General features: G+C 51.1%; 1 protein-coding gene across 6 annotated transcripts in view; it reads left to right on the top strand.

Annotated features, from left to right (window-relative positions):
* Positions 1 to 27,259, top strand: part of GALNT14 (polypeptide N-acetylgalactosaminyltransferase 14) — a 208,995-nt gene that overhangs the window by 137,221 nt on the left and 44,515 nt on the right. For all 6 annotated transcript variants that reach the window (XM_045447249.1, XM_045447253.1, XM_045447254.1 and 3 more), the window contains exon 3: positions 22,060 to 22,158. In XM_045447249.1, the coding sequence (XP_045303205.1) occupies positions 22,060 to 22,158 (99 nt within the window). The remainder of the gene's footprint in view (positions 1 to 22,059; positions 22,159 to 27,259) is intronic.

The raw sequence follows: 27,259 nt of genomic DNA on the forward strand, positions 1-27,259 counted from the left end.
AACGGAGGCTCACCCCTCAAGAAGGGAGGAAATATTTTGATAAAGCAAACGTGTATTTTTGCTGTTGCCTAGCAATACTTATTATGGGTTTGCTTTGATTGCAAGGGAGCAGGTGGCAGGGTGGACTGTGCCCATGAGCCGTGAGCTGCAAGGCGTTACAGCTGGGAAGCCTCATTAGGTCACCTCCTCCTGGCCGGCTGGTTTGATTGTTCCCCTCAGCATACTCTCCCAGCCTTTGTCCAGTGCAGTGCTAAATGGTTCAAACAGTGGGATACCCATCACTTGCCTGGAGAGAAAATTCCACACTTCGATACATCTCACCAGGAAGACATTTTTCCTTTGCTCCTTTTCATCCTGGGAAATGAAGGGGCAGTGGCCCAGTCTGGGATCGCCTTTCTCACCTCCTTGTATTTACTCGGTTGGAATGGCTGCCAAAGATCATCATCATTTCTCTCCTTGTACTCGTCACTTAGCAGTAATAGGATAAAAATCGTTACGGCTGGAACAGCTAAGCATAAAAAATGTTCATATTCCCTCAGAGTCAAGCCTCTTCCACTAGCTTAGCACAGAGTTGGTGATTCTACATCGAGGCGGAGAGGAGGAGAGAGGAAACCCATCACAGCCACTTAGCTTTTGCAAACATGCTCTCCCCATCTGCTACGTTCTGATCCCTCCCGTGCACCATTTTTCAATATAGGAGTTGGTGAGCCTGTGGATAGTAGCTCTGAGTGCGCTTCACTGCAGAGCATCCTGGAATCCCAGGGAGCCTTGGAGGGTGGTAGCAGGAGGAGTTTCTGAATATCCTAGAAGTGGTTCTGCAGGAGAACAGTATCTGCTACCCTGGGTGGCAATTTGAGTACCAGATACTGGGCGCAGGAAGGAGTTCTCCCCAGGGTAGGAGTGGAAGAGAAGACATACAGGCAGAGATAGAAGGTGCCTCTGGGCCAGGATTCCTTACACTCCTGGTCCCCTGGGTCCTTGCCTGCTGCCCCTGTCCCTCCATCATTGCCTGCTCTGTGAGTTTCAGGTGGATTTCCTGAAGAGGCAGCATCTCAGCCTTTGAAAGGGGACCAGTCAAGAAAACTTGCTGATGAGAATTCCTCTGAACAAACCGGATTAGCTAATGTGTTCTCACACCTTGTTTAAGCTCATTCCAGCTTTGACATTATGCATCTCAATCATCTATTCATTTTCCCTTTCTTTGCCATTTGACCCATTCATTGAGCACTAACCACATGCCAAGCTCTAAAGTTGGTCCCCACTCCCAGGGAGCTCATGGTCTATGGGGGAAATGCACATGGGACTGATTCCTGATACTCAACCGTGGATTGCTCTTAGGCCATATTTTTGATTCTGGAGCTAATGCACAGACTTCCTGTCCTTGATTCCCACATGCCCATCTCCCGCCCTTTTCTGATTTTGGTGTTGCTATTACTGTCTTGGTCATGGAGCAAACCATACAAGTTTAGGAGCTTTCCTGTAAGAATGTCAAAACAGCATGAAGCTGGCCTACCCAGGAGAAGGCATTTACATGTGGATGAGAGGTGGAGGCTTTTCCGAGGAAATGGTATTTAAGCTGGGATGGAGGGTGACAGGTAGGGGGCAGCAGGCATCCCAGGTTGAGGGAACAGCATATGTGAAGACGAGGAGATTGGTTGGAAGAGCCACAGTGTTATGTGTGAGTCAGCGTAATTTCCTTGCAGTGGGGATGACGGAGGGGAGGATAACTCTGAAAGGGAAGTGTGGGGCCGCATTGTAGCAAAGTGTTAATCCAGTCAACATTGGGGTGCCTTCGCTTTTGTCTCAGCACTTCCTCATCATCTCAGCAACCCCCGGAGATGCCCTAGCTGGTACGGGGTCAGCCGAGCTCCTGCCAGCAGGAAGGGGGACCAAGGTAGGACTGAGCAGAACTGTGCCAGGCAGCAGTGTTGCACGGGACCACCACTGCCACCCCCCCCCCCCCGGCCCTCCGGCCCCAGAGGAGGGTAGGCAGTGTTCAAAACCAAACTTGGCCTGAACTGGGGCTGATCCAAGGCGGTGGAGTGTGATGTGGGATCCTCAGGGCGAGGATCCCCCTGGGGTGGGGAGTTTGCTCTGGGGTGAGGTGGGAGAGGCAAGAAGTGAGAACTGGTCCCGAGGAAAAAGTTGTTGATGGGGACCTGGAAAAGGAGTCTGTCCTTTACCCCCATCTGACTGCTGGGTTTAGGACTGAGCATCAGTCCTGGTAATGAAGACTTAGGCAGGAGAGCAAGACTACCAGATGAAGCCTATATCTTGCTAAAGAGATCCAGGCTCAGAAGGCTTAAGGGACATGTCCAAGATCATACAGCTAGTCAATGCTTGGCTGAAACTCAAATTTTAAGATGCTTGGGGGTATATATATATATGTGTGTGTGTGTGTGTGTGTGTGTGTGTGTGTGTACTGGTACTTGTGGGACAAGGAGAAGGAGAAGAGATGATGCTTGAGGACTCTGTTTCCCAATTCCCAATTAGTTTGATGTCTCTATTTTAGCTTTGCTTGGAGGCATAGATATAACATATTTCAGGTAGTTAACGGAGTCAATAATTTCTTCTGGTGTTCTGTCACCAAGACTAAGAAGGACCTGTGTGCCTTTGAAAGGCACTAAATGGCTTTGGTTCTGGAGCCCACATTTCCCTCACTCCCCACTGGGTTCGCCTCCCTTATTGCATGCTGCCTGAGGAAGGAGGTGATGGAAAGACATGTGGAAAGAGACGGAGAAGTGTGTTCAGGACCCAGGAGGGGAAACTGATTTGGAATGAAAATACTGCCCCTGAAAAATTTATCCTACAGATTATTGAGTCTTAGGTTATTAGATGTCAGCCTTAAAAGTTAAACAGCAAAGGTTATCCAGCAACAAATGAGCTTATTCAGGAATAGCAGAGACATTGCCATTTGGGACATACAAACCGTGGGGAACCACAGGCAAGTCTGGAACACTAAGGGAGGAGCATCCTTCTGTAGGAGAAAGGAGGAGGTTGGGAAGGGTCGTTCTGAACAAAAGTTGACATTCCTTAGTACCCTCCACAGGCCACCAGTACCTTCTCAGCAGTGGGCCCCTCCCCCCCGGAAGACTTTTCCCTTAAGCTAGCCTTGAGAACAAGTGACCTGTGCTCACAGGGGCCAGTAACACCAAGGGGAAGTTGGTATCATTCTCTCCTCCAAATTATTTTTTTTCTAGTTGTTTTTGGGGTGTACCCTTTTAAGAAGGCAGAAGGCTGAGGAGGAGACCCTGGATTTGCACTCTGCATTCTGGGGTGTTCTCTTTAGTGCTGTCATGGGCACCCAGACAGCTGGAGTTCTGAGGGAAATAGAAGGCATTGTTGAGCTTGGCTGTGGCTCTTGCTTATGTCAAAGGCTGTATTGAATTCTTTCACTTCTGCAGCTTTTGAAATATCCCTGCAAGACCAAAATACACACCAAGACCCAGAACCTCTCTCCATCTTTTCTTAAGTAAACTTTGAATCAAAGTAGCACATATATACAGCAAAGCTGACAGTTCATACATGGACCGCTTGAAGAAATTTCCAGAGAGAACATGCCCACATTCCCACATCAAACATCTCCCTCAAGGAAAAGAAGACACTTGGGGTGCCTGGCTGGCTCAGTCGGTGGAGCGTGGGACTCTTGATCTCGGGGTTGTGAGTTCAAGCCCCATGTTGAATGCAGATTACTTAAAAATCAAATCTGAAAGAAAGAAAGAAAGAAAGAAAGAAAGAAAGAAAGAAAGAAAGAAAGAAGAAAAGAAAGAAAGAAGAAAGAAAGAAAATAAAGAAGACTGAGTTTCAGCCATCCAGAACCACCCATATGTCCCCACGCCTACTCCCCACCGTAGGTAACACGATCCAGACTTCAAATGCCATTGTCTAGCATTGCTTGTTTTTGAACTTTATATGTAAAAATGGGCTTCCATGGTATGTACTCTTGTGTGTCTGGCTTCCCTCAAAATTACATGTGTGAAATCTAGCCACATTTTGCAAGACACGGTGTGTTTTTTCTCATTGCTGTATAGTATTTCTTTGTATGTTGCAATGTATATATCTTCTGCTTTGAATGCTCCTTTGGGCTTTTTCCAGTGTGGGGCTCGTATGATCCATGCTCCTTTGGTTAGTCATGTCCTTGTCTTTTGGTGAACATGTGGACGTGTCCCGCGAAGCATTGGTACATGCTGCAAAACCCCCAGTGAAACTGTCGCACCTGTTTCCACCCCACCGGCAGCACATGAGAGGTCTAATTGCTCCGTGTCTTTGCAGTGAGGCACTAGTGATTGGCGGTCAGTCTCACTTGAGGCCTTGAGAGGTTGAGTTGTGCTATCTTACCATGGTTTCAGTTTGCCTGTCCCCATGGATCAGTGACGTGGACCACCTTTCATAAGGTCATGGGCCGCGCCACTACCCGGTCAAGTGTTTCATACCTGCTCTCTTCACCTTTCTCAGCCCTTTGGCCAAGAGCCAAGCACGAAGCCTGATTCTTAGTTCATTCTCAGTAACCTGCTTCTCTTCTGATTGTTTTCTGACATTTTGTCGCACATCGTGGCAGTGTGAGAAAATGGAGGGGAGCCCCTGGACTGAGCGTGGGAAGCCCTGGGTCCTGTCCAAGATAGTGGCCAACTCTTCAGCTATCAGGGTATCTGTTTCCTCATGGGGAAGAAGAGAGAAGTAGCTCAGAGATGCTTATTAAGGTCACTTCCAGCCCTGTTTGCTGGTTAAAAACACTTCTGGTAAGAATGTGCAGAAACTGACTTAGGAACTGAATCTGATTGGAGGCTATTTCCAGAAGCACGGCTCCCTCCAGCTCAGCAGCACCTCCCCTCCCCCTGGGGATAAATCCTTCCCCTCACACACTTCCCTTCCTAAGGGGACTAGAGGGCCTGCAGGACCTTTAGAGCTGTCCTTTATTGCCACTCTTGTGTTCGGTCACCATTACCTCCCAGCACTTCAAAGAACGATCATCTGGTGTGATGTACCCCATTGTGCCTCTAATGCCAGGAAGAAACGGGCCTAGCAGAACAGGCTCGAGGACATCCTGGGAGGCTTGGGCAGCTGGCACCATTCCTAAGTAAGATTGGAACCTCGGCGAGTCCTCAGAACAAGAGTGGCCACACCTCATCTCTCTAGGAGACTTCACCGAGCGGTCTCACATCCCTGTCACATGACCTTAATAGCATCTGGGTGGAAGGGACACCGCCACCTCACAGGGGAGGAAACAGAGCCCAGGCACCGTAACTGGTGGACTGAGTGGCAGGGCTAGGTCTCCTTGCCCTGTGAGCATTGAGCTACGGCATGTCTGCTGGTTGCTAGCTGCTCCTTGGGTGAGTGACTCAAGCTCCCCAAGCCTCAGTTTGTCCTCTGTGAAATGGGAATAATAACCACACCCAGGGATGGTGTCAGGGTGAGGCAAAATAATCCACGTCGAATGCTGAGCATGGTGTTCAACTCCTAGTAAGCACTCGTGACTGTTAGCTGTGATGAGTTGCCAGAATGGTCTTAATACCAGGATCAGCATTAGCACCCAGGCCCTGTGATCTTTCCAGGCTCCGCAGCAGGTCTGGGAGGCAGGGGGGAGAGGGTGCCAGCCCCGAGGGAGCAAGGAGCTGCGGGAATGAGTTTGGAGAGGTCCTGGCTCCGCGCCCCATCCTCCACCTCTGAGTTGGGGTGTGCTCCAAGAACAAGGTGGTGCGGGGGTGGAGAGGGTGCGGGCAGAGAAGTTCTGCATAAAGCTTCCTGCCTCAGCATTGGCTCCTGGCGCCAAAACACTTCGCTTGCCTGAATGTCAAACTTACTTTAAAAACCAGAGTGCAAAATAAGCAATGAGGCAATCACGATGCCCCGTCTGGTGAAATGTGTACTTTTAAAATAGTGGGGATGGAAGCCAAGGCCAGCAGAGGGAGTGATGTAAGGGCCGGGGGCCAGGAAGTGGAACCGTGTCTGACGGGAGATGAAAAGAGCAGAGGAGGTGACAGCTGTGGGCAGGCGGCTGTGGAAAGCTGGTGCTGGCCAGGGTGACAGACAGTGGGATGGAGTGACGCGAGCAGCGGGCTGGAAAAGCAGCTGAAGGATGCACGATGTGACAGAAGAAGGGGGACCCACGGAGTCATGTAGCGGCCAGAGTTCCGTTGGAGTAACAAGGGCAGGATCGGCTAATGCCGCTGTAGTTACCCTTAGTATCCCTGATGCAGCAGGAGGAACCCTGATGTTTGACTGGAACACATGTATCCAGACAGCTGTCACCTTCTGCCCCACCATGACCCTAATGCTAACCAGACCAGTATCTGCTCTCCCGATTCTTTGCTCTTCTGCATTTCTCCTTGATTTGTCAGATGGACACATTTATTCCTTACCCCAAGCCTCGCTGAGCCCACTGCCACCATCTCTCGAGACAGCAGGCACCCGCTTTGCTCTCACCTGCCCCATCTCAGGATAGGTCCCGCTGTTTACCTATGACGCACGCCCAAACCTTTGGAGCCCGGCTTTGTCTGCCCTCATTCTGTTGACTCTGTCTCCTAGACAGCCCTTGGGCCCTGGCCTTGCTGCCACGCTCCATGGCTGTCCCCTCTCACCTGGGTGAGTGCAGCAGCTGCCTACCGCCCTCCAGCATGGCGCTGACTCCTCACCCGTCCATCCTCTCCTGTTCCTCCATTGAGAGCTTTCCAAATGCAGACCCTTTGCTCCCCATCTGAAATCTTTCAAATGTTGCCGGCTCACTTCTTCCCCAGCTAGCCAGGGCTCGCGGCTGCCCGACTGTGCTCGAGGCTTCATTCCCGTTCATCTTTGCTGCCCTGTCTGCTCAGGGCATCCTTCTATGGGGTCAGGGAGTGCTCTCCAGGAAGACATCTCACCCTCTTGGGCTAAGTTCAGAGGCTCCTTCTCACTCCCGTGCTCACCTCTGAGCACTCATTACCCTGAGGGACACACGTCCTCTCCCCGCTGTGACCTAGAGCGACTTGGGGCGAGTATGCCAGCAGAGTGCCCGGCACTCAGCCTTTCATCGGTACCCGCTGAGGGACTGTGGACTCAAAGGGCATCTCACTGGATGGATTCACTCTCAAACTGTCTACTGAAAACATAAGGGTTGGGAGTGCAGGTGCGGGAAAGAATCCTCCGGAACAGAGGGAGGAAATCAAATCACGGGAAATTTAAAACCACCTTCACTCAACAAAGGATTCTCTGTGTTAGCGCATAAATCCGGGACCACAAACAGCCAATGTTTATTGATCAAACTATTCCCATGACACATGGTAGGCACCTTGTATATGTTCTCCCGGCTAAGCCTCCCAGCCACCTTGCTGTGATTCGGGTTTAGAGATGAGGACATTGACTCTGGTTGGTTGGCTAACTTGCCTTGAGAACAAGAAGAAGTAGAAAAGTGGGCCCTGCCCACGGAGAAGACAGTATAGCTTTGCAGACAACGGAGTAACTCCCACGAGAAGCGTGGTAGTAGGGGCTGACGTGGGTGGCACAAAAGCTATAATTTCGGCAGCCCTGGACAGGAAGATGGGGATGGGGGTTGGGGATGGGGGGGTGTGTGGAGATTGTGCTGGAGGTGAGTGAGTGAACCAGGTTAGCAGGGCTGGAAGGTTCAGGCAGGAGAACTGTGGGGCAAGGCTGCGGGTTAGCCCAATGGGGCGACCTTGGGATGCGGTCAGGGCTTGGCTTCAAGGAACAGAGTGAGGGTAGGGTGAAGGTGTGTGAGGGTAGAGTGGTGTGTGAAGCATGTGTTAGGGACATTAGTGTGGAAAGCAGGGAGGAAGGAGATGAAGGGGAGACTCTATAGGCGGAAGAATAGTCTAGGAGCTGCAAGGGTGTGGACCCAACTTGGGCAGATGGAAGTGAAAATGAAAGGTGGGGTGGCGGCAGAATGTGGGGCAGGCTGACTTGGGGATGGTTGGATGGACTGCCTAGGAGGGCTTGGGAAGGTATGGGAAGGCTTTGCTGCTTACCTCCCTACCTCGGACCTTCCAGGGGGCACACCGTTGTCAGTCCACCAGAGAAGAAGAGGTAAGGGACACTTGGCCCTCAACCAGACCATTCCTGAGCTCGGTGGGCTGGGCCTGGATACATTCCTGGAGTCACTAGACCACAGGTTTTATCTCAGCTACTTCAGTCTGAGGACTGAAGGCAAAAGGTAAAATGAAGGACTGACTATTCTCTGATCCTTTAGCTGGAAAGTCTGAGAAATATCAGGAAATAATAGCTCAGGGAACATCAAAGGGAGATACCATTCTTTAGCAGGGGAGATACTTGTTATTTTTCCCTCTTTCCAGAACCTTCCAGCATGTGCCCTTCAAGACCAAAGACAGAGAGAAAGGCCAGTGTGAAATAAAGGCTGGGAGCCCGCAGGTCGGATGACCATCCAAGGGTCCCGTAGTGGAGCCTGTGAGAGCACAGAGCCGGGAGTCAGCCCACCTGGTTTTAGATGGAGGCTCTGCTGCTTACTGACCTGCCCTCACAGTCCCCTCCAGAACGAGAGAGGAGGAGTCCCAGCACCTACCTCTGAGAATCATTGCGCAGATCTAAAGCTCTTGGAAGGAGACCTGAGACGGAGCCAGGGTTCAGTAGGTGTTGTCTGTTATTACTATTGTGTAATGTGATTCAAGCAGGGCTAAAATAAGACTTGAAGGAGCCCTCGTCCCAGACACCGAGGAATCTTTTCCAGAAACGTTTCAAAAATAGGCCTTGGCCCACCTCCACACTTCCTGGTCCCAGCTACACTCTGCACTTGCCTTTTGAGCACATTATCCCCTATGTGTGTGCACACGCACGTATGCACACACTCCCAGGCACACGCGCACACGCACATAGCTGCCATCTGGGTGGTGCCCGCTACCAGCTAACGCAGATCCTGGCAGCAACCCAAGAGAGGCCTCTTTGCTGCCTCCCGAGAGCAGTTTCTCATCCTGGAGAGAAGGCACTTCTGTCTACCCATGGTTTCCCCCGAACCGCAGGGTCCCAGTGATTTCGAAGGAGCTGGTCAACATAACACAGCCGAATCAGTTGTCTGGAAAAAACAAGGAAAGGGGTCCTGTGCAGAGTGGAGCAGTGGCCATTTCTACGAGGCCTAAATACAGCCCCAGGCAGCTGTATTTCCCAGTCAGGGGTACGTCCTGAGCCCAGGTTGTATGGGCAGCAAAAGTGTGGGAGGAGGTAAAAAATGGGGATAGGAGATTGGAAAAACCATACTGACATATTAGCATCAGCACCCCCCAAGAACGGAGCAGGGGCTGCTGGGTCCAGAGCCGAGTGGAGATGGCCTGTCCTCAGTGTCTGGTGTCCATGCCATGGCGGGGGTGGTCAAACACAGCCTCATATAAGTTAGTGGACGGATCTTTGAGCTGTACTTTCACATGGGAATCAGTGCAACTCTGATCGTCGGTGTTGGGGGAGAGAGGAGGCCATGAGAAAGATTTTCTTAAAGCTTAATTTTACAATTTAAAGGGTTTTTAATTATTATGAAATTAAATAGTGTTTAATTTTAAATTAAATAGCAGCCTTAGTGTTTAAACCCCTTCATTTTTTTTTTTAATTTTTTTTAACGTTTCTTTATTATTGAGAGACAGAGAGACAGAGCATGAGCAGGGAGGGGCAGAGAGAGAGAGAGAGAGAGAGAGACACAGAATCTGAAGCAGACTCCAGGCTCTGAGCTGTCAGCACAGAGCCCGACGCAGGGCTCGAACTCACAAACCGCGAGATCATGACCTGAGCCGAAGTCGGACGCTCAACTGACTGAGCCACTCAGGCATCCCAAACCCCCTTTCTTTTATGAAATGATATTAGAGGATGGGGTCTTTACCAGATATCCTCTCCTGCAAAATAAAATGTTGCAAATCTAGTAACGATCTTTATAATTTTTTAAATGTTTAATTAGTTTTGAGAGAGAGCGCACAAGCGGGGAGAGAGAAGGGAAGGGGACAGAGAATCCAAAGAGGGCTCTGTGCTGGCAGCAGAGAGTCTGTTGCAGGGCTCAGACTCACGAACCGTGAGATCACGACCTGAGCTGAAGTTGGACACTTAACCAACTGAGCCACCCAGGCATCCTGGTCTTTATAATTTTTTGAGTTTTATTTTACTCCTACAAAAGAACCCATCATCTAGAAACCATTGCCTGACACTAATACTAAAATCTGAAACTGGATTGCATACAAGCTAAGGTTCAGTAATACCAAGGACAGTGATGTCCAATGGAAATAGGTGTCAGCCACATGGGTACTGTAAAATTTTCTAGTAGTCCCATTTTAAAAGCAAAGGAAACAAGTGAAATTAACTTTAATGATATGTTTTACTTAATTCAGTGTACCCAAATATTTTGACATGCCATGAGTGTGATGAACTATTTTGCATTCTTTTTCATACAGAGTCTTTGAAGTCTCGTGTGTCTTTCACACTCTAGTGCCCAGTGTCCACCATATTGGACAGCATGAGTCCGGGTGAAGAGGGTGTCTGGGCCATGTCTGGCATCCCGGTCAGGTAGCAGTCAGTCTGTCCCATCTCCCTTGTGGACGCCTTGTTCCTCGTCCCTGAGACTTTGGTAACCAAGAGGAACATTCTAGCCCTGTAAACACAGCTGGGTATTTCCTGTGCTACACAGAACACGCCAGAGCTCTGCACAGGCACCAGATGACTGTCCCAGCTGTGTCCCAGGACAGCCATCGCCCGAGGCTCCCAGTTTTTGCCACTGTGGCTGCATACTCCAGCTTCAGTTTTGGTGACTTGTCTGGTATCTCTTCTCTGTATGACTGACCTTGGCACCTGGCTCATCTTATAGCTCAGCAGTTCCCTTGAGCTGGTGTCACTCATAACTTGGCAAGGGACAGTGTCCTCTCTGGCTTTGCCCTGGTGGGAGCCCACCTACTTCCTCCCTCACACACGCATCCACTCGTTTCTTCAGACACGTGTTGTGTATCTACTGTGCTTAATCACCGTGCTACATTCTGAGGTCACAACCACAAATGTGTCCTTGTTTTTGCTACAGCTGACAGTACAGGGGACAGAAAAGTAAGTTCGCAGTGTTTGGTAATAAATTACAGAGGTGTCCTAGGGGGGAAAAAGTATACTTCCATACACTGGAAAAGCCTTGGGAGATCAAGAAATGCTTTCTGGGGAAAGTAACTTCCAAGCCAAGATTAGAAGAAGAGAAGACTGCCTGGCCTGGGAAGAGAGGAGAGTACATTTCAGACATGCAGGAGGGAGGCCATGCCTGCAGAGAAGTCCAGAGAGAGAAGGAGGGGGTCAGGCAGAAGAACATGGCAGAAACTAGGATCATGGAGGGGAGGAGTCAGAAGTGGTGCTGGGTCACTGGGATGGTAAGCCGTGATTAGGAGTTTCAACTTTATTTCATGAGCAGTAGGGCAGCATTGAAATGCATTAAAAATTGGCAGTATGGAAAGATCATTCTAGCTGCAGCATGCAGGATAGATTGGAAGGAGATAAAGCCAGCTTGGAAGTTGCTGCAGTAATCCAGAGAAGACATGATGGTAATGTAGAGAAACAGCCAGGCGGAGAGTTAAGTAAAGATTGGTGGAACTAGGCCTTTAATTAGGTTGGGGGGGTGGGGGAGAAGCAGGATTCAAGAATATCTCTTGGGTTTGGGCACACTGTAGATGGTGATCTGGGGAACACAAAGGGCTCAGCAGGCTTGGCCGAGGTGCTGGAGGCAGAGGGTGGGTGAAGAGGTCACCTCATGGGGACATCCAAGAGAAGGTGCTCATCAGGATGAGGGATGAGGTTGGGGTCATTAGAAAACAGATAGGAAATTGAAGCCTTAGAAAAAAGTTGAGTAATCCAAAGAGGAGCCTGAAGATAAGATGGTTTAAGAGAATTTGGGGGGGAACACTAGAATTTTAGATGAGGGAAAGAAAGAAAAGGAGAACCCAGAAGAGACAGCCTAAGAAGAGAATAGCCACACTAAGGTGATTTCACGAAAGCCAAGAGCAAAGAACCAAGTATTTAATAAAATGTGTGACCCTCAGTGTCAGATGCTACAGAGATAACAAGTAAGACAAAGACTAAAAAGTTTCCATTAGAGGTAGAGATGTACTAGGGACCTTGGTGGTAGGATTTGGCAGGGAGAGGGTGGTTAAGGACACTGAGAGGCAGAAGTGGATAGTGACCCCATGTGGACTGGAGCCTTGGGCCTCTCTGTATCATCTGACAGCCCCTCGCCCCCAATCTTGGTTGCCTTAAGGAAACAGCGAGTTCAGTAGTAAGGCCCAGAAGATCTTAGCTTGACCACTAACTAGCAGGGTGGCCTTGGGCAGGTCAGTGCACTGTTCTGGGGCTCCGTGTCCTCATCTGAAAAAAGAGGGAGCTGGAACCAACATTTTCTAAACCTGTGTCCCACAGAATTCTTTTTGGTAGGATGTTAAATGCTATGCTTTACTCATCATATACCCAGTAAATAGCTGAGTTCTCATTATGGGCAAGGGATTGTAGGATGGGGGGGGTGGGGAAAGGTGCAAGGGTGGGGAGAGGTCAGGTTCTGAGGTCAAATCTTGGTAAACAATAAGCTCGCAGAGGTTTCAGAACATTTACCGTGTTCATGTTCATCGATAGATCATGAATAAGGTGATCTAGTATTTGTCCAGTATTTCTCATTTGCCCAACTGATTTGACGTGTGTACACATTATTCGCAGAGCATGCACGGGCTTCTCCTGGAGACACTGTCCAACAGCTCGTGGTGTAGGGAGTGCCTAAGCAAGTACTCTCTAGTGTTGCAGGAACTCAGGGGTTTGTCTGGAGCCAAAAAGCATAGGGGCACTTGTACCCCAATGTTTATAGCAGCACTTTCAACAATAGCCAAATTATGGAAAGAGCCTAAATGTCCATCAACTGACAAATGGATAAAGAAATTGTGGTTTATATACATAATGGAATACTACTTGGCAATGAGAAAGAATGAAATATGGCCTTTTGTAGCAACGTGGATGGAACTGGAGAGTGTTATGCTAAGTGAAATAAGTCATACAGAGAAAGATACCATATGTTTTCACTCTTATGTGGATCCTGAGGAACTTAACAGAAGACCATGGGGGAGGGGAAGGGGGAAAAAAAGTCAGAGAGGGAGGGAGCCAAACCATAAGAGACTCTTGAAAACTGAGACTAAACTGAGGGTTTATGGGGGGTGGGAGGGAGGGGAGGGTGGGTGATGGGCATTGAGGAGGGCACCTGTTGGGATGAGCACTGGGTATTGTATGGAAACCAATTTGACAATAAATTTCATATTAAAAAAGAAAGAGAGAGAGAGAAAGGTCTTCCAGCTGCTGAGGGCTGCAAAATAAAGTAGAAGCAAGACTGAGCCAGACTCTAGGGGAGTCCAGATATCCTGGCCTCTTACATCATAGTGCTCTCCTTCCCCAGTTAGCTTCCCAGTTGTCAGCAAAGACCCTATGGGGCCCTCTTACATTGCCAGGAAAATGGGCTTGCAGTGCTGTTTTCTGGGAACACTGTTCTGATCTACAGGCTGCAATGACTCGGATGGTGGAAGTACCCTAGAATGGTCAAGATGTAGGTTTTCTTAGAAATCTGATTGTGCTGGGAGTAGGTGGCCGAGAAATCAAGGAGGGTACTCTGAGGAGGCAGAAGTGAACTGCAGGCCCTGAGCTGGCCTGACAGGTAGAGTCAACCAGGAATATGGTGATGTTGGTGCAAGGGAAAGCGTTTGTTGGCCTAAGTAGGCTCACCCTGAGATCAAGTCCTCTGTTAAATGGCCTTATGTTCATGGAGGGGTGTCCACGACACCATCTAGGTCAACCTTTCTGCCAGAGAATTAAGCCTTAAAGCCCCAGGACATCCATTGTATGAACTGAATTAACTTCTCTTCCGTGCATGTGGAAGGCTCCTATTATGTACCATCCATGGGAGAAGTGAGAAGAGAGTCAACAATATTCTATGTATTGTATGGTTCATATTAAGAACCGCTGAGGGAGCTGAATCTATAAAAATTGGAAGAACTCCAAAAGGTACCACTGGAGAACGTCTCTCTGTATGTGGGTCTCCTGGGCACCCACACCTAGATCATCCAGTGGAATGGAGGTGTGGGGGCTCTGGGAGCACTTTGTGGGGAGAACCATGATGCAATGGCTTAACTCTTCCACCAACTACCCAAGAGAATTTGCCTTTGACCCCAGTGGACTGACAAACAGCTGCTGAACTTGTTTTTCCAGGTAGCTAAGGGTACTTGTATTCCTTGCCTATTGCTGCATAACACATTACCCACAATTTAGTGGCCTAAAAGGATGTTTATAATCTCATTTTCTGCGGGCCAGGCATTCAGGCATGGCCCAGGTGGGTCCTTGACTGTTGGCTCTCACAAACAGTGATCAAGAGTCAGCAAGAGCTGCTGGCATAACTGGGCTGAACCCTCATCCAAGCTCCCTTGTGTGGTTGTAGGCAGGATTCAGTCCCTCACAGGCCATTGACCAGAGGCCACGCTCAATTCCTTGCCACGTGGGACTCCCCAACATGGCAGCTTCCTTCACCAAAGTATGCAGGCCAGAAAGATGGAAGCCCAGTCTTTCCTAACCTAATCACAGAAGCGGTATCCTGTTACTTTAGCTGTATTCTGTTCCTGAGAAGCCAGTCCCCAGGGTCAGCCCACTTCCCAGAGGAGGGCACTACACAAGGACTTGGGGGGTGGAGGCCATCTGCTGCCCACCACAGCACCCAGCCACGTTTCTAGGCAGCTCGCTTCCCTGCCCTGAGGGCTCACGAAACCCCTTGCCAGAATACAGGAACTTAATAAAGTGTTCACCAATTAAAATGTGGCAGCATAATGGAGTAGCAGATCGCAGTGACTCTAAGTGCCTTTAATGCGATGCAGGATTTCTGTAATACTAAGTGAGGACAGATGCTGAGGCAAGACCTAGGAGCAGTATATGTTTATGTGGATGAACAAATTAATCTGCATGTGAAATCCCAGTGAAATTGACATGAAATAAAAATTTCATGCCTTACAGTGTATCAGTGTTGCCCATGAAATGAGATTAAAAGGAATTTCTGATTTTACAGTTGTCATACTTTTCATACTGCTTGCATTTTTCTCTTCTAAAGACTTGGGCTTGGACCTAGAGGCCAGGCAGAGGTTTGGCATTTTATACCTTTTGGGCCATCTTCCTTCTCCTCATGCCTGGGAGCAGGCTTCCTTATGTAGAACTGAGCCAGGAATGTATTGGATGGTCTCAGCTCTGAAAACGGAATCTGTGATCGTAAACGCTGGTGGCATGTTCCCTGTCGCTGTCGTTAGGCAGCTGACATTCTGGAAAGCTCTCTTGGCTAAGAGCTTTGCCCTCCTCATTCTTCCTCACACACACCAGCTTTGGGGTGGGTGTTGGCGTCTGGGGAATGAGGGGGAGAGATGGCATTCTCTCTGAGGCCTCTGCGGGGCTGGAACCATGGCATGGTGAGATGAGACAAAGGTTGGGGAGGGATAGAGGATGTGCCACAGGCCCCTGCACCTGGGAATCCACAGACTGTCGCTCCCTCGGGGACAGTGTTCCCCCAGGAAACTGGTGCCACCCTCACTTTATGTCTTACAGCTGTGTTTCCCTTGGCCTTTGTGGCCATAGAGTTCAGGAAATGGAACATACAGAAAAGACAGCCCATTCCATTTCTCTGCCTCAGTCTGACCTCTGCAGTGTGTGTGGGTCTGAAGGAATCAGAGGGAGGGGAGCAGCTTTCCGTTTAGGAACACGTATTCATGAATTGCCCCTCCCAGAGCCTCATGGAAATCACACCTTCACGGGCTCCACCTTGGCGGTGAGTGAGAGCCCCTGTCGGGATTCCCCTGCGGTGGCCCAACCAATAGTTGGCCCAGGAACGGCAGCCTGTCCCTCTCCTCTGGGCAGGTCACTGCGACGGCTAGGTCCCAGCTCAGTAGCAACTGCTTCTTGGGTTGGTGACTTGAATTGGGGGCACATGGGTCCACACAGAGCACAGGGAGCAGGTGGGACCTGAGCAGCCGCTGGAGGCTTATGGATACCCTTGTGCTTGGAACAGTACTGGCCAGGAGATGTTATGGCATGGTGATGATAGTGGCCTGGTGACAAGGACGTCTGGCAGGCCTGGGTTCAAATGTCTGCACTGGCTGCAGCACCTTACTCAGCCCCCCTGTGCCTCAGCCGTTCAGCAGTGAGTCCGTTAAGCAGTGGCCCCTCAGAAGGTTTTGGTGAGTGTTAACTATGCAGGGTACTCACTACATGCCCGGCAGTAGGGGTCATTATGTAGTAGTCTAAAAACATTCCCTGAGGTAGATAGGTCATCCCTGTAAACCAGGAGTTAAGGCTTAGAGAAGTGAAGTTCCAAGCTCCCAAATAAATGACACACCCTGGGTGTCCACCCCACCCCCGCTCCTCCCACCCCCCCGCCCACAGGCTCGTTTGATCTCCATTACATCAAGCCACATATTTGCGTGACCTTTCCTCTTTCTCTAACTGTCCTCAGTCTCCCCTCTGGGACACCAGACCGCCTTCAAGAGTCTGTCTTCTCACACTTGGTGCCAATGTCCGTTGCAGGGGAGTCCAGTGGCTTTTCCTTTCCATCAACATTTGGGTAAAAATACTTATGTCTCTGCTTCAGAATTACTGCATCTGCCTCTCCATCACTCCCTCCTGTTTCCACACTCCAGGATAAAACCCCAAATGTTTGTCATTTATGACCATGTCTTTTCTTCCATAAGGATGGCACGCTGTAGGAGAAGGTGTATGTTCAGGAGGACTGGCCTCAGCCTTATAGCAGGCACACTTAGGACCACCAGGAGCCTCTGTTGCCCACTGATAAAATGGGGATGATGCTGATATCCTCACACCACTTACAGGCAGCTGTAAGTGCCGGTGTCACGAGCTTGTGCAATGAAATAGAAGGCATGTGTACATTATATTTCTGGGGTAACTGACTGTTGCTTAGTACGTTTCTGTCATAGCCGCATTGGCACCTGTTGGGGTGCAGGGGTGGGGAGGGGAGGGCGAGCAGGGGAGCAGCGATTGGTGATGGAAAGGGATGGAAGAGGGAGAAGTTCCTACCTGTGTCCCGGGGCCGGCATCTCAGAACCACTATGGAGGCGTCCTCAGCCTGTAAGTGCCCTGAACACTCAAAAAGTTGATGGTTCAGGAAGCACTTGGAGACACAGCTGAACTTGGGGAAATCAAGAATCTCAGGTGAATTTTTCAGAAAGAAAGAAAAGAGAGGAACAGGAGAGAATAAACTACACATGGGAAATGAGCTCAGTGGAGCATACGTTATTCAGGAGGTGCTGGGGCCATGGGGACAGCAGCCCGGGCGGGCGGGCTGGCGTCAGTCTCCCCACACAGCATGGGCCGCCCTTCCTCCCGGCTCTACCCCCGCCCTGATCTTTCCGGCTCACTCACTCTTCCCTCCAGTAAAACCCCTGAATCTTTAATAAATTATAAACAAGCTTTCCTGTCTGTCTGTGGGTACCAGATCTTAGCATTGCAGCTTTTGACATTCCTCTGGTGTCCCTGATAGATCTTGCTGTTTGATTAATCTTTTAGATCCCTCTCCCAGAGAGCCTGCCATCTGAGCTGACTCTCCACACAGCGTCCAGTTTGAAGGATTTTTCTCAGCCTCTCTGCCTTGCTGCTGCCGGTGCCTAGTGCTTGTCCCTAAGCGGGGCTGCAGGACGCTAGAGACAAATCACAGTTAAAAGTCACGGGACCCGGGTTCAGCTCTTCTGAATCCCTCACCAGGTGTGTGGCCTTGAGGGAGAGCCTGAGCCCCAGTTTTCCTCTTGTGTGGAGTGGAGGTTCTCAGATGCTGTTGCAAGGATCAGATGAGACAGTGGATGTGCTGCGACCAGGGGCAGAAGGAAGATGCCTTGAAGTCCCCTCAGCCAGGCTAAGCTGCCCGTGCCATCATGTTGTGAGGCTCTGCCCTGCTGCCTACCCTCCCTGGGTTGTGCATGCTGGGGCGCTTAGGGGATTCCTGCCCCACCTAGAGAGGAGCCCCTGTCCTGTATCCTGCAGGCACAGGAGGCTGGAGGGGAGTGAGGTCCAGGAGCACAACGGCCCAGGCTCCCACCAATGCCTGGCACACCACCAAGTTCTGCCCAGTTTAAGAGGTTGAAGTGGCTCGTCTCCAAGGCCCCTTCCTTTTCTGAACCATGAGTTCAAGGTTCTGGTCCATAAGCGTGGACCAGTGCATGGAGGCAGGTTCAGCCACTGTAGTCATGATAATTCTAGCTACCATCTTCTCAGCATCTGTTAAACACGTGCTGCTTTGCCTGCAGCCTGGGTTCTTCACGACAAGCCTGCAAGGGAGGTATTTGTCTGCATTGTATAGGTGACAAATTGGGGCTCTGAGAAGGCAAATGATGTGCCCAAGGGCACACAGCCAGTTTTCGGCAGATCCAGGATTCACATTGACATCACAGCCCAGGTTCCTCTCTCTAACGTTGATGCTACGTTCTTTGCTCTCTCGCCCCCTCTTGCCTCCCAGCGCCCCTCGCCCTCTGTCAGACAGGACAGAACTACCCCACGGGAGGAGCCGTCCGCACATTTGAACTTGACGTTGAAAATAATGATAGTTACCGTTTTGTCAAGCATGGACTGTTACCTAACAACATAGTGATAATCTAGGGAGGGGGGGGGGATCTCTACAAGTTAAAAAATCATTGTCTCCACTTTCCAGATGAGGAAACAGTTCAGAAAAGAAAATTCGGTGTCCAGCAACACAGCTGAGCCTAAGCTGAAAATGGTCTTTTTGACGGTCTTTCAGATTAACTGTGTTTTATTCACTGTCAGCGATAATCACAGCTTCTGATTACTGATGCTGGGGGGGCCTTAAGCAGGAGGGCCTGGGGTCCAACCTGTCTTACAGATGAGTAGACAGCAGACTGGGGAGGAGGGGGGTTGCTCACAGTCCCACTGTTGGTCAGTAGCGTATGACCCCCAGGCTAGTATTCTATGACCTGTCTCACTCAGCACTCAGTCTGCGGGTCCAGAATCGTGCCGGGACTGGGACACCATACCCCATGTCCCTCGGTCCGTCCCTACCTCATCCTCCAGCTCCATGAAGACTTCACCAGCCGGGGAGAGTGATGCCTGCCTCTCTGCCCTCCAAGCATTGTGTGTGTCCATACTGCTGGGTTGTCGCACATGAACATGCCTGCCTCTGGGCTGGATGTCGCCAAGGCAGGAGAAAGGGTCTCTGTCCCCAAAAGCTCTCTGAGCAGCTGTTCCCACTACCACCCTCCCGCATCAAGTTGTCCTTAAATAACTTACATCACGAAAGCTAGGGTTTGGGGCCCCCTTGCCTCCCAGGCTGCGGAAGGGAAATCCATCCCTAGGGCAGTGCCTAGCACCTGACCCTTGGCACAGTCCTGGCAGTAGTGGCCTTCTGAGTCACTCAGTTCGGTCTCTCTCTTTCTCCCCATCTCTGACGGAGACAAGGAGGTCCTGCGAAGCTCTCAGCTCTGTTAGCTTCCTGCAGAAGACAGATGGTTATTCTTCTGCTCCCTGACATCCACCTCATTCCTTTTGGTGCTGCCCATGCTCACTGCCTCCTCCCCCTCTGCCTGGGTATCTCTATCCTCTCTGTGCCCTCACGGACCCTGCAGTACAGCAACCGAGGGCCCCCACCACGTCCACCTCAACCAGCCGCCTGCTCTCTTCCTTCTCGTTGCTCCCAATTTAAACTCAGCTCTGTATACAAACATAGGCCACGTCAAGGGCTCTTCTCATCGGCGGACCATGTCGCGGCATTTTCCTTCTCTTTTTGTGATAGCTAACAAATGCATAAATAAACCACCCCCCTCCCAAACGTAGCAGCCTAAAAACAGTAGGAAGTGTGGCGTACCTTCCTAGTCTTTGTGGGCCAGCGATCGGGAGCATCCTGGCTGGGCGGTTCTGGCTTAGAGCTGCTGAAGCTTCTGTCATCTATAGGCTTGACTGGAGCTGGCGGATTCACTTCCAGGGTGCTCGTTCACATGGCTGGCAAGTTGGTGCCGGCTGTGGGCAAGAGGCCTCAGTTCCTCTGCACGCAGGCATCTCTCCGCCGAGCTGCCTGAAAGTCCTTGGCAGCTGGCTTCCCTCCAGGTGGCAGTGCTTTGGTGATTTAGCCTTGGAAGTCACCCACTGTCACTCATATTCTGCTGGTCATAGGAGCTAGCCCTGATTCAGTGAGGGGGATAGAACTACACAAGGCACAAGGACCCGTAGGTGAGAGTTCCTGGAAGCCTTCTGGGAGGCTGGCTGCCACACCTTTGAAAGACATCAAAGGTTAAGTCATCAGTTGACCTAGAAATGCATTTCCTGAATTTCTTTCTCCCTTTCCCCATGAATGGGCATCTAGTATACTTAACTCTTGTTCTAGGGCCATGGAGATAGACAAGGGTCCTTTCCTAGAGGAACTCATAGTCAAGTGAGGGAGACAGTCCCATCAGGAAGCTCTAGAAGAGAGACATGTACACGAAGAACAAGTCACTACCTATCTGGGGGAGTGTGGAACACCTTCACAGCAGAAGGGAAAATTGCTCAGGGTCTCGAAGGATGAGTAGGGTCTCATTAGATGAAGAAGGGAGGAAGGACTTTGCTCCATGCGGAAGTCATAGTGCGAGTGGTGGTGGAGAGTTCTGCCAACATAGGGAGCTGCAAATGTGGGAGGTCTTGAGGGCTGTGTCGGGAGTTTGGACTTTTTGCAACAGGAGCCACTGAGGGCTTCAAGCCAGAGGAAGGCATGGGCGGAGCTGTGTGGCACACAGGATGTGACTGGCAGGGACAGAAGGTGCAGGACTCTCGGAGCCGGGCCCACAGGGATGACAGAGAAGGGGTGAATTCCAGGGGGTTTTCTTAGTAGGTACAGCTGATGTGATGTGGTGAGGGGTTGTCTCTCTGGAAGCCACAGGAGAAGGCCTAAAGGCCATGACTTACCTTTTCACTGTCTCTTCCCCTGGAGCCTCCCTTTCCCAATTCTTGGCTCCTGGTGGGTGACCCAAACCCAGATCTGCTCAGGCCCTGAGCACAAGAGCCCAGCCTTCTCTGTTCTGTTTAGGGTTTGCTCTTGGAGGAACGTGTTCACGTATCAGGGAGGCCACAGGGGCATCAGGCTCTCTGGCCTAGGACTGAGATTAAGCGTCTTCGGCCACAGACTTCTTTGAGAATCTAGTGAAAGCTACAACCCGCACCTTTGCCTACCCGACTTTGCAAACAATTTCAGGGGGTTCACGGTCCCCTGGGAGTCCATCCTTGGATCTCTGGACCCCAAATGCAAAGCCCTGAGCCTAGGACGAAATTGGAAAATGAAGACATGTTTGACTCACCAAATGTCTGTTATTTACTTCCTCATTTAATACCACTCCCCGTAATTGGACAGCCCCCGAAAGAGCGACAAACAGGAGGAAGCACTTACCCAGGGATAGTCCCTGGTGGCACCGGCATCACTTGGCGGGTTTATTTTCATTATTATAGTAATTTTCGGGCTGCGGGCTACAATTTTCACTTGCAGCAAGGTATTAAATTGAAATTACCCCAGATGTAATTGTCATACGAAATGATCCTGGACACGTGGAAATGAATGCTTTTTTAAGATGGGGTTTTATTGTCTCTGCGCCAGGGTTTTAGGGCTCTGCCTTGTTAAACACACCAGATTTCCATGTTTGTGTGTGGCAGGAGGTGAGGGGTCAGCCTGGTGCAGTCAACTGGAGCTGCCGGCCGAGGACACGGTGGGGGCTCTGTCTGGGATGGACACAGACCGGGGAGCAGAGCCCAGGACCTGGGGTGGCTTTGTGTGGCTACCAGGAACCTCCATGCATGAATTCGGGCATGTGAGAAATCCCACATTTCTGTTCTGCACGTTCACTTAATTTGGATGCGAGCCCAAGTTCCCCTGAGGTGGTAGGAAATTGAACTTCAGTCATTCTGGGAACTTTCCTGCCCTGGGGTCTTAATCTGCACTGTGCAACCAGGTCAGCCCTCCCAGATGCCAGCCATCTGTCTATACCGGCGACCGCCAGTCACCTGGCCCCTTGGTGCCAGCCCTTTAGATCTGCTTTGCCCCCGAAGGTCTTACCTGTGCTCCTGCCTTTCCTTCCCCAGGTGCACCCTGCTGGTGTACTGTGCGGACCTGCCCCCGACCAGCATCATCATCACCTTCCACAACGAGGCCCGCTCCACACTGCTTAGAACCATCCGCAGGTAAGACAGCCCCCCCCCCCCCCATCCATCCATCAGCCCTTCGAGGCCCAGCCCTTGGGAAGACCGGGTCTGCTCACTGGCAGGCTGGCCCTGTGATAAGAATGTCAGGCATGTCCCACTCCATGGAGGTGCTGTCTGATACATGTTATGCATCCATTCTGTCGCTCTTCGTCCTCCTGTGAGGGCGGCTCTTACCCCATTTTATAGGGGGATAGCCAGAGGCCCCAGGTGGTCGGTAACTTGGAGGTCAGTGGCAGCCACAGAAGATCTGGAGCTCTCGCCCTTAACCATCGTGCTAGACTGTCTCTGGAACATGAGCTCTAACTTCCACAGCTGACAAGGGGGCTGAGGGGTGACACTGAGTAAATACCCCACCCCAGCATCGGGCTGGGATTAGAACCTGGGTCTGCCAGGCACTGCAAGTCCCAGTCCACACCTCTCCACAGCCTCCATGTGGCCAGGAGCCGCGGCACATGGCAGAACAGCTTGAAGGCAGTGCTGATATTTGCTTTCCCCGCTGCGTATCTTCTGTTGCAGCCTCAACCCCGCTCCACCTCTCCACCCACCCTCAGCTCCTAGTCTGGGTCTGCTCTTGCTGTAACAGGTGCATCCTTACCTTGGCTTGTGGCCTGCATGAATCTGTGACCTGCAAAAGCCCCAGTGCCAGCTCCCAGCAAACTGCCCTCAGAGCACAGACAGGGCCCTGGAGACCTGGCCCTGGTTGTTTTTCCTCCCTTCCCCATGCCATGTCCCTCCCATAACTCTGGAGCCCTCTCCCCATGCCCACCCTCCCCTCAACACCATCCGGCCCCCCTTCCTCTTTCAAGTCTCCAGCAGCATTGGCAATCTTCGAAGGTGGCAATAGCAGCCATTGATCATGAGGTCCCCTCGTGTGCAGATGTGCCTCGGCTCATGCTGTCCGTTGGGGAGGTGGGAGGCCACTGCTGTACCCGCTCTGCAGCTGAGAAAACTGAGACTTGGAAGTACTGAATCAAAGCCCACTGTTGCTCAGCTAACAGTGGTGAAGCAGGGTTCAAACCCTTGCACTCTGACCTCAGTTCTTAGCAGCCTCTGTAGGCAAGGCTGTGGATGGTGGTGGTGTTCAGCATCCCTGATAGAGGTGTTGGGGTCGGCCCTGGGATAAAGTGCCTGCGATACCTCCATGCCCCTGGGACACATGTCCTGCTTGAGCCCATCCCTATCTGGAAGGCAGCGCATCGCATGGTCACCTGATCCCACAGAGAAGGAGGGCCAAGGAGAGGATGACCAAACATGGTGAAATCTCTTGTCATTTCCATCACTAAGCCACACCTTCCTGTGCCTGGCTGTGGGCAGGTAGGGAAGCTCCGGGTGATGGGAGGGAGTCAGCGACAGGCTCGCCCCGATGGCGGGCACCAAGTCTTCGGCGCCACCTGTCACTTACGATGAATGTCTGCCTTGCAGGGTCAGTGCATCCCATAGAAACGCAAGGAGGGAACTGCCCGAGTATGTGTTGTTTCCCCCTGTCTACAGGGGCAACTCTGTCTGCTGCCCAGATGTCCTTGGCAACCGGCTGGCTGCTTCCTTCTGCCAGCTGCTTGCCTTTTCTGCCCTGGCTTCTGTATTCGCCCCCCCAGGCCCCCAGGTTTGCATTTGGTTTCCCAACAAGGCTTCAGCTCTTGACCAGAAAATGTCCTGAGTCACTGTCAGGAGTCACTGTGAGTCTCGCAGTAGACTAACAAAGTACCTTTCCGATTTGTAAACCAGTGCGGGCATATGGGGGGGAACAGGGGTATGGGGTGATCCGATTTACCTGAGTCTTTTCTGGTGAAGGGAGAAACGTTGTTTCTCAGCCTCTGGGCTGAGCAGGGACATGGTGGCACGAAGGTGACTACTTTGAAAACACCAGACCACAGCCCCATGGCCATCACGGTCTGCTTGGGCAGGGTAGGCAGGGTTTCTGGAACAAACTATGTCTGCCAGATGTTTCCACAAGGGCACTGGGATCAGCAAGAGTCCTCACCTTCCAGGCTGGCCTCTCTTCTTCTTTCTAGGAGTCCTCTGACACCACGCACCTCCACCCCCTTAACACACACACACGCACACGCACACGCACGCGCACACACCATTAGAGCCTTCCTCTGGACTTCTTACTACAAATCCCCACTCTAGCACTTAATGCATTTTTCCCAGGTGTCATCTTCAGTGAACTCCTTTAGGGCAAGACTGCATCTTATTCACCCCTTACCAAAGCTCCCTGTGGCTCAGTTGCCTGATCAAGAAAATGGGAATAATAACCATAGCTACCGCATAGTGCTGCTTTGGGTTAGACAAGGGACCGAGAACTGTGGTGGGCATAGAGTCAGTGCTTGAACAGCATTAGCTATCTCCATATCTGCACGGTGAGTGAGCTCTCAAAAGAGGCTGTCGGGTACCTGGGGTCACAAGACCTGGGGTCAAGTAAGTCCTTCCCCTACTGCTTCCTGGCCGTGTGACTTGGGCAGATCACTGACCACACCTGTAAGGATGGAGATGAAAATATCCCTCATGTTTCCAGTTCTACCACATTTCCCACAAGAAGACATTACCTGGAACATTTGGGGGTGTTATCCTGTGGGGCTCCCAGGCTCCCCATAGTTCCCTAACACTGTGTTTATATTCTCAAGGTCACTTGAGGTGCTCCCTGTAGACTCCTCCCTTTCAGCTCTAAGACACAGTTTTTCTTTTCTTCTCGCTGCTCTTTTACAATAGTAATAATGATACTTTATAATAATATCATTAGTATTTTAAATGTATGCTGGGCTTTATGGTCTCCAGAACACTTTATGCCTCAGTCCAGTCGGAGTCCCATCCGGAACTGGAACTTTTGAAGTCAGGGGTGCCTGACGTGAACAGAGGCCCAAGGCCACCGGGCTAGGAAGCACAGGAGCCAAGACTCAGGTTTCTAGCTCAAGGGGGGAAGTTGGGAGGCAGCTAAGGGTGTAACCCAGTGCCTCTGTCCACCAGCCTGCTGAGCACTGCCTCCGAGACCCTGGTGCCCTGTGTTCTGAAAGAGGGCTTAGGACCAGCGCATCAGCACCATACTTTTCAGTAGACACCCATGAAGTGCTAGACCACACACCAAACTCCTGGGCACTTTGCCAGGAGAGCCCATGGACCTATTTCCTGCCTCTGAGGAACTTCTGATATAACACCCAAGTGTGATATATGAAAACAGCAGAATGAGAGTAGAACTGTGTAAACAGACGGGCTTTTATATCATAAGCACGGTGGAAGTGAATTTTAGGGGAGGGGGGGAAGCAAGGAAGATTACTTCTAGAAGTTTCCATGGCCAGGTATTATTTGCCTTGGGATTCTCTTCCTTCCATTCCCTATCTTCATGCACAAATAAATCACCAGCCACTGAGACAGGACTGAATGAGGAGCTCTTCCTATCTCACTTTGTCATCAGTGAAAGGATCTTCTCTAAAGTATCTTTCATCTTTAATGTTCTAGAATTCTGATGGTTCTGCTGCCAGGCTCTCACAAGGGAAAGACGCTCAAGGGGAGGACGGAATGTACCCTCTCCTCCCCCTCCCTCCCCCCAGCACTTAACTAAACCTTCACCCCTCTGCCCATCCCTGCCCTCGCTCTCTGGCCCCCTGAGTTCCTGAGTTAGCTGGGTGAGGGCTGAGGGCTGGGAGGGTGTACATGAAGGTACTCAGAGCTAGGCAGTGGCATGATGGGGGTGGGTGATGGGGGCAGGGAGAATCACAACCCAGATCAGTGAGGGGACTTCTTTTCTTAAGGAGACAGAAGCAAGCCCCAAGGAATGGTTTATCTTTATTTGGTATTGCAGTGGGTCCCTGTGTATATGTGAGACCCAGAGCTGTCCCCTTCCTTTTGGAGTGTCCTTCAACCCGACACTGCCCGTGGGGGCTCTGGAGCATGCATGATTATACCCTGAATCTCCTTACTGTTGCTTTTTTTTTTCTTTTTTGGTAAAACTCTGGATTTAGAGGGAACAACTTCTTAGGTTAAGGTGGATAAGAAAAGAGACACGGGGCCAGATTTGCCCGCTCTGCTCATACCAACTGTGTGGCCCTGGGCAAGCTCCTGTACCTCTCTGCCTCAGTTTCTGTTTCTGCAAAACAAGAGCTACCGGTAATAACTGCCTCACACGATGGTGGAGAAGAGTGAGTGGGTTCAGGCAGGGCCTGGCACAGAGGGGTCCTGTACAATGGACAGTGGCAGGGGTCCTGATGCTCTCCCACCCGGGGACGCAGCAGTGTTGTTACGCAGGGGCTCTCAAACTTGAGCAGGCATCAGAATCCCCTGGAAGGTCCCATCCCCAGGTATTCTAACCCAGTGCGTCTGGCGTGGGGCCCGAGCGTTCGCATTTCTAATAAGTGCCCAGGCAGCACAGATGCTGCTTGCCCTGGGGTCACACTTTGAGAACCAGGATCATCATTATTATCAATTACCTGGATTCTGAAAGCAGCCCCTGGGCCACGCTCCATGCTGAGCACCTTTCAGGCAGCCGAGGAAGTTGTGGTGCTGGAGACTCAGTACCTACTGAAGCTCTCAAGCCAGCAAATGGTGGATATGTAGCTCTACTACATATCAAGTCAGCCTGACTCCAGAAGGTCCAGACTCAACGGTCAGCCCGCCTCAGGTCTTCATCCCACTGGCATTTAGGGAACGTTGGAGAAACCCTGCCTGCATACAGCACCGTAGAGTTCACAAAGCAATTTCAAATACATTTCCTCATTTCATAAGGCACAAGAGCCTGTGAAGTAGGTCAAGTATTAATATCGCCTGCCTTTACAAGGAAAATGTAATTACAGATGAAAACGAAGGCTGGGAGCGGCCTGGCGTCTTGTTCAGGATGGCACAGCTAGGAGATGCTGGGGGCCGCCCGGCCTCCCACGCCGTTCACACCGCCGTGCCCGCCGCCTCCCAGGGTGCTCCGTGGGGGCCCCCGCCATCAGGGCTCGGCAGGCAGATTGTGGAAGGTGTAGGTAGTTGCTCTCTGCCTAGCTGCCCTCTGGCAGAGAAGTGAGCCGTGTGTAGGAGACTCAGTTCTAGAATAATTCCCAGGCAGGGCGTGATCTGGGCCTGCTAGTGAGGTGAGCACTCACTC

Source organism: Leopardus geoffroyi, chromosome A3 (genome assembly GCF_018350155.1).
Source record: "Leopardus geoffroyi isolate Oge1 chromosome A3, O.geoffroyi_Oge1_pat1.0, whole genome shotgun sequence".
NCBI lineage: Eukaryota > Metazoa > Chordata > Mammalia > Carnivora > Felidae > Leopardus > Leopardus geoffroyi.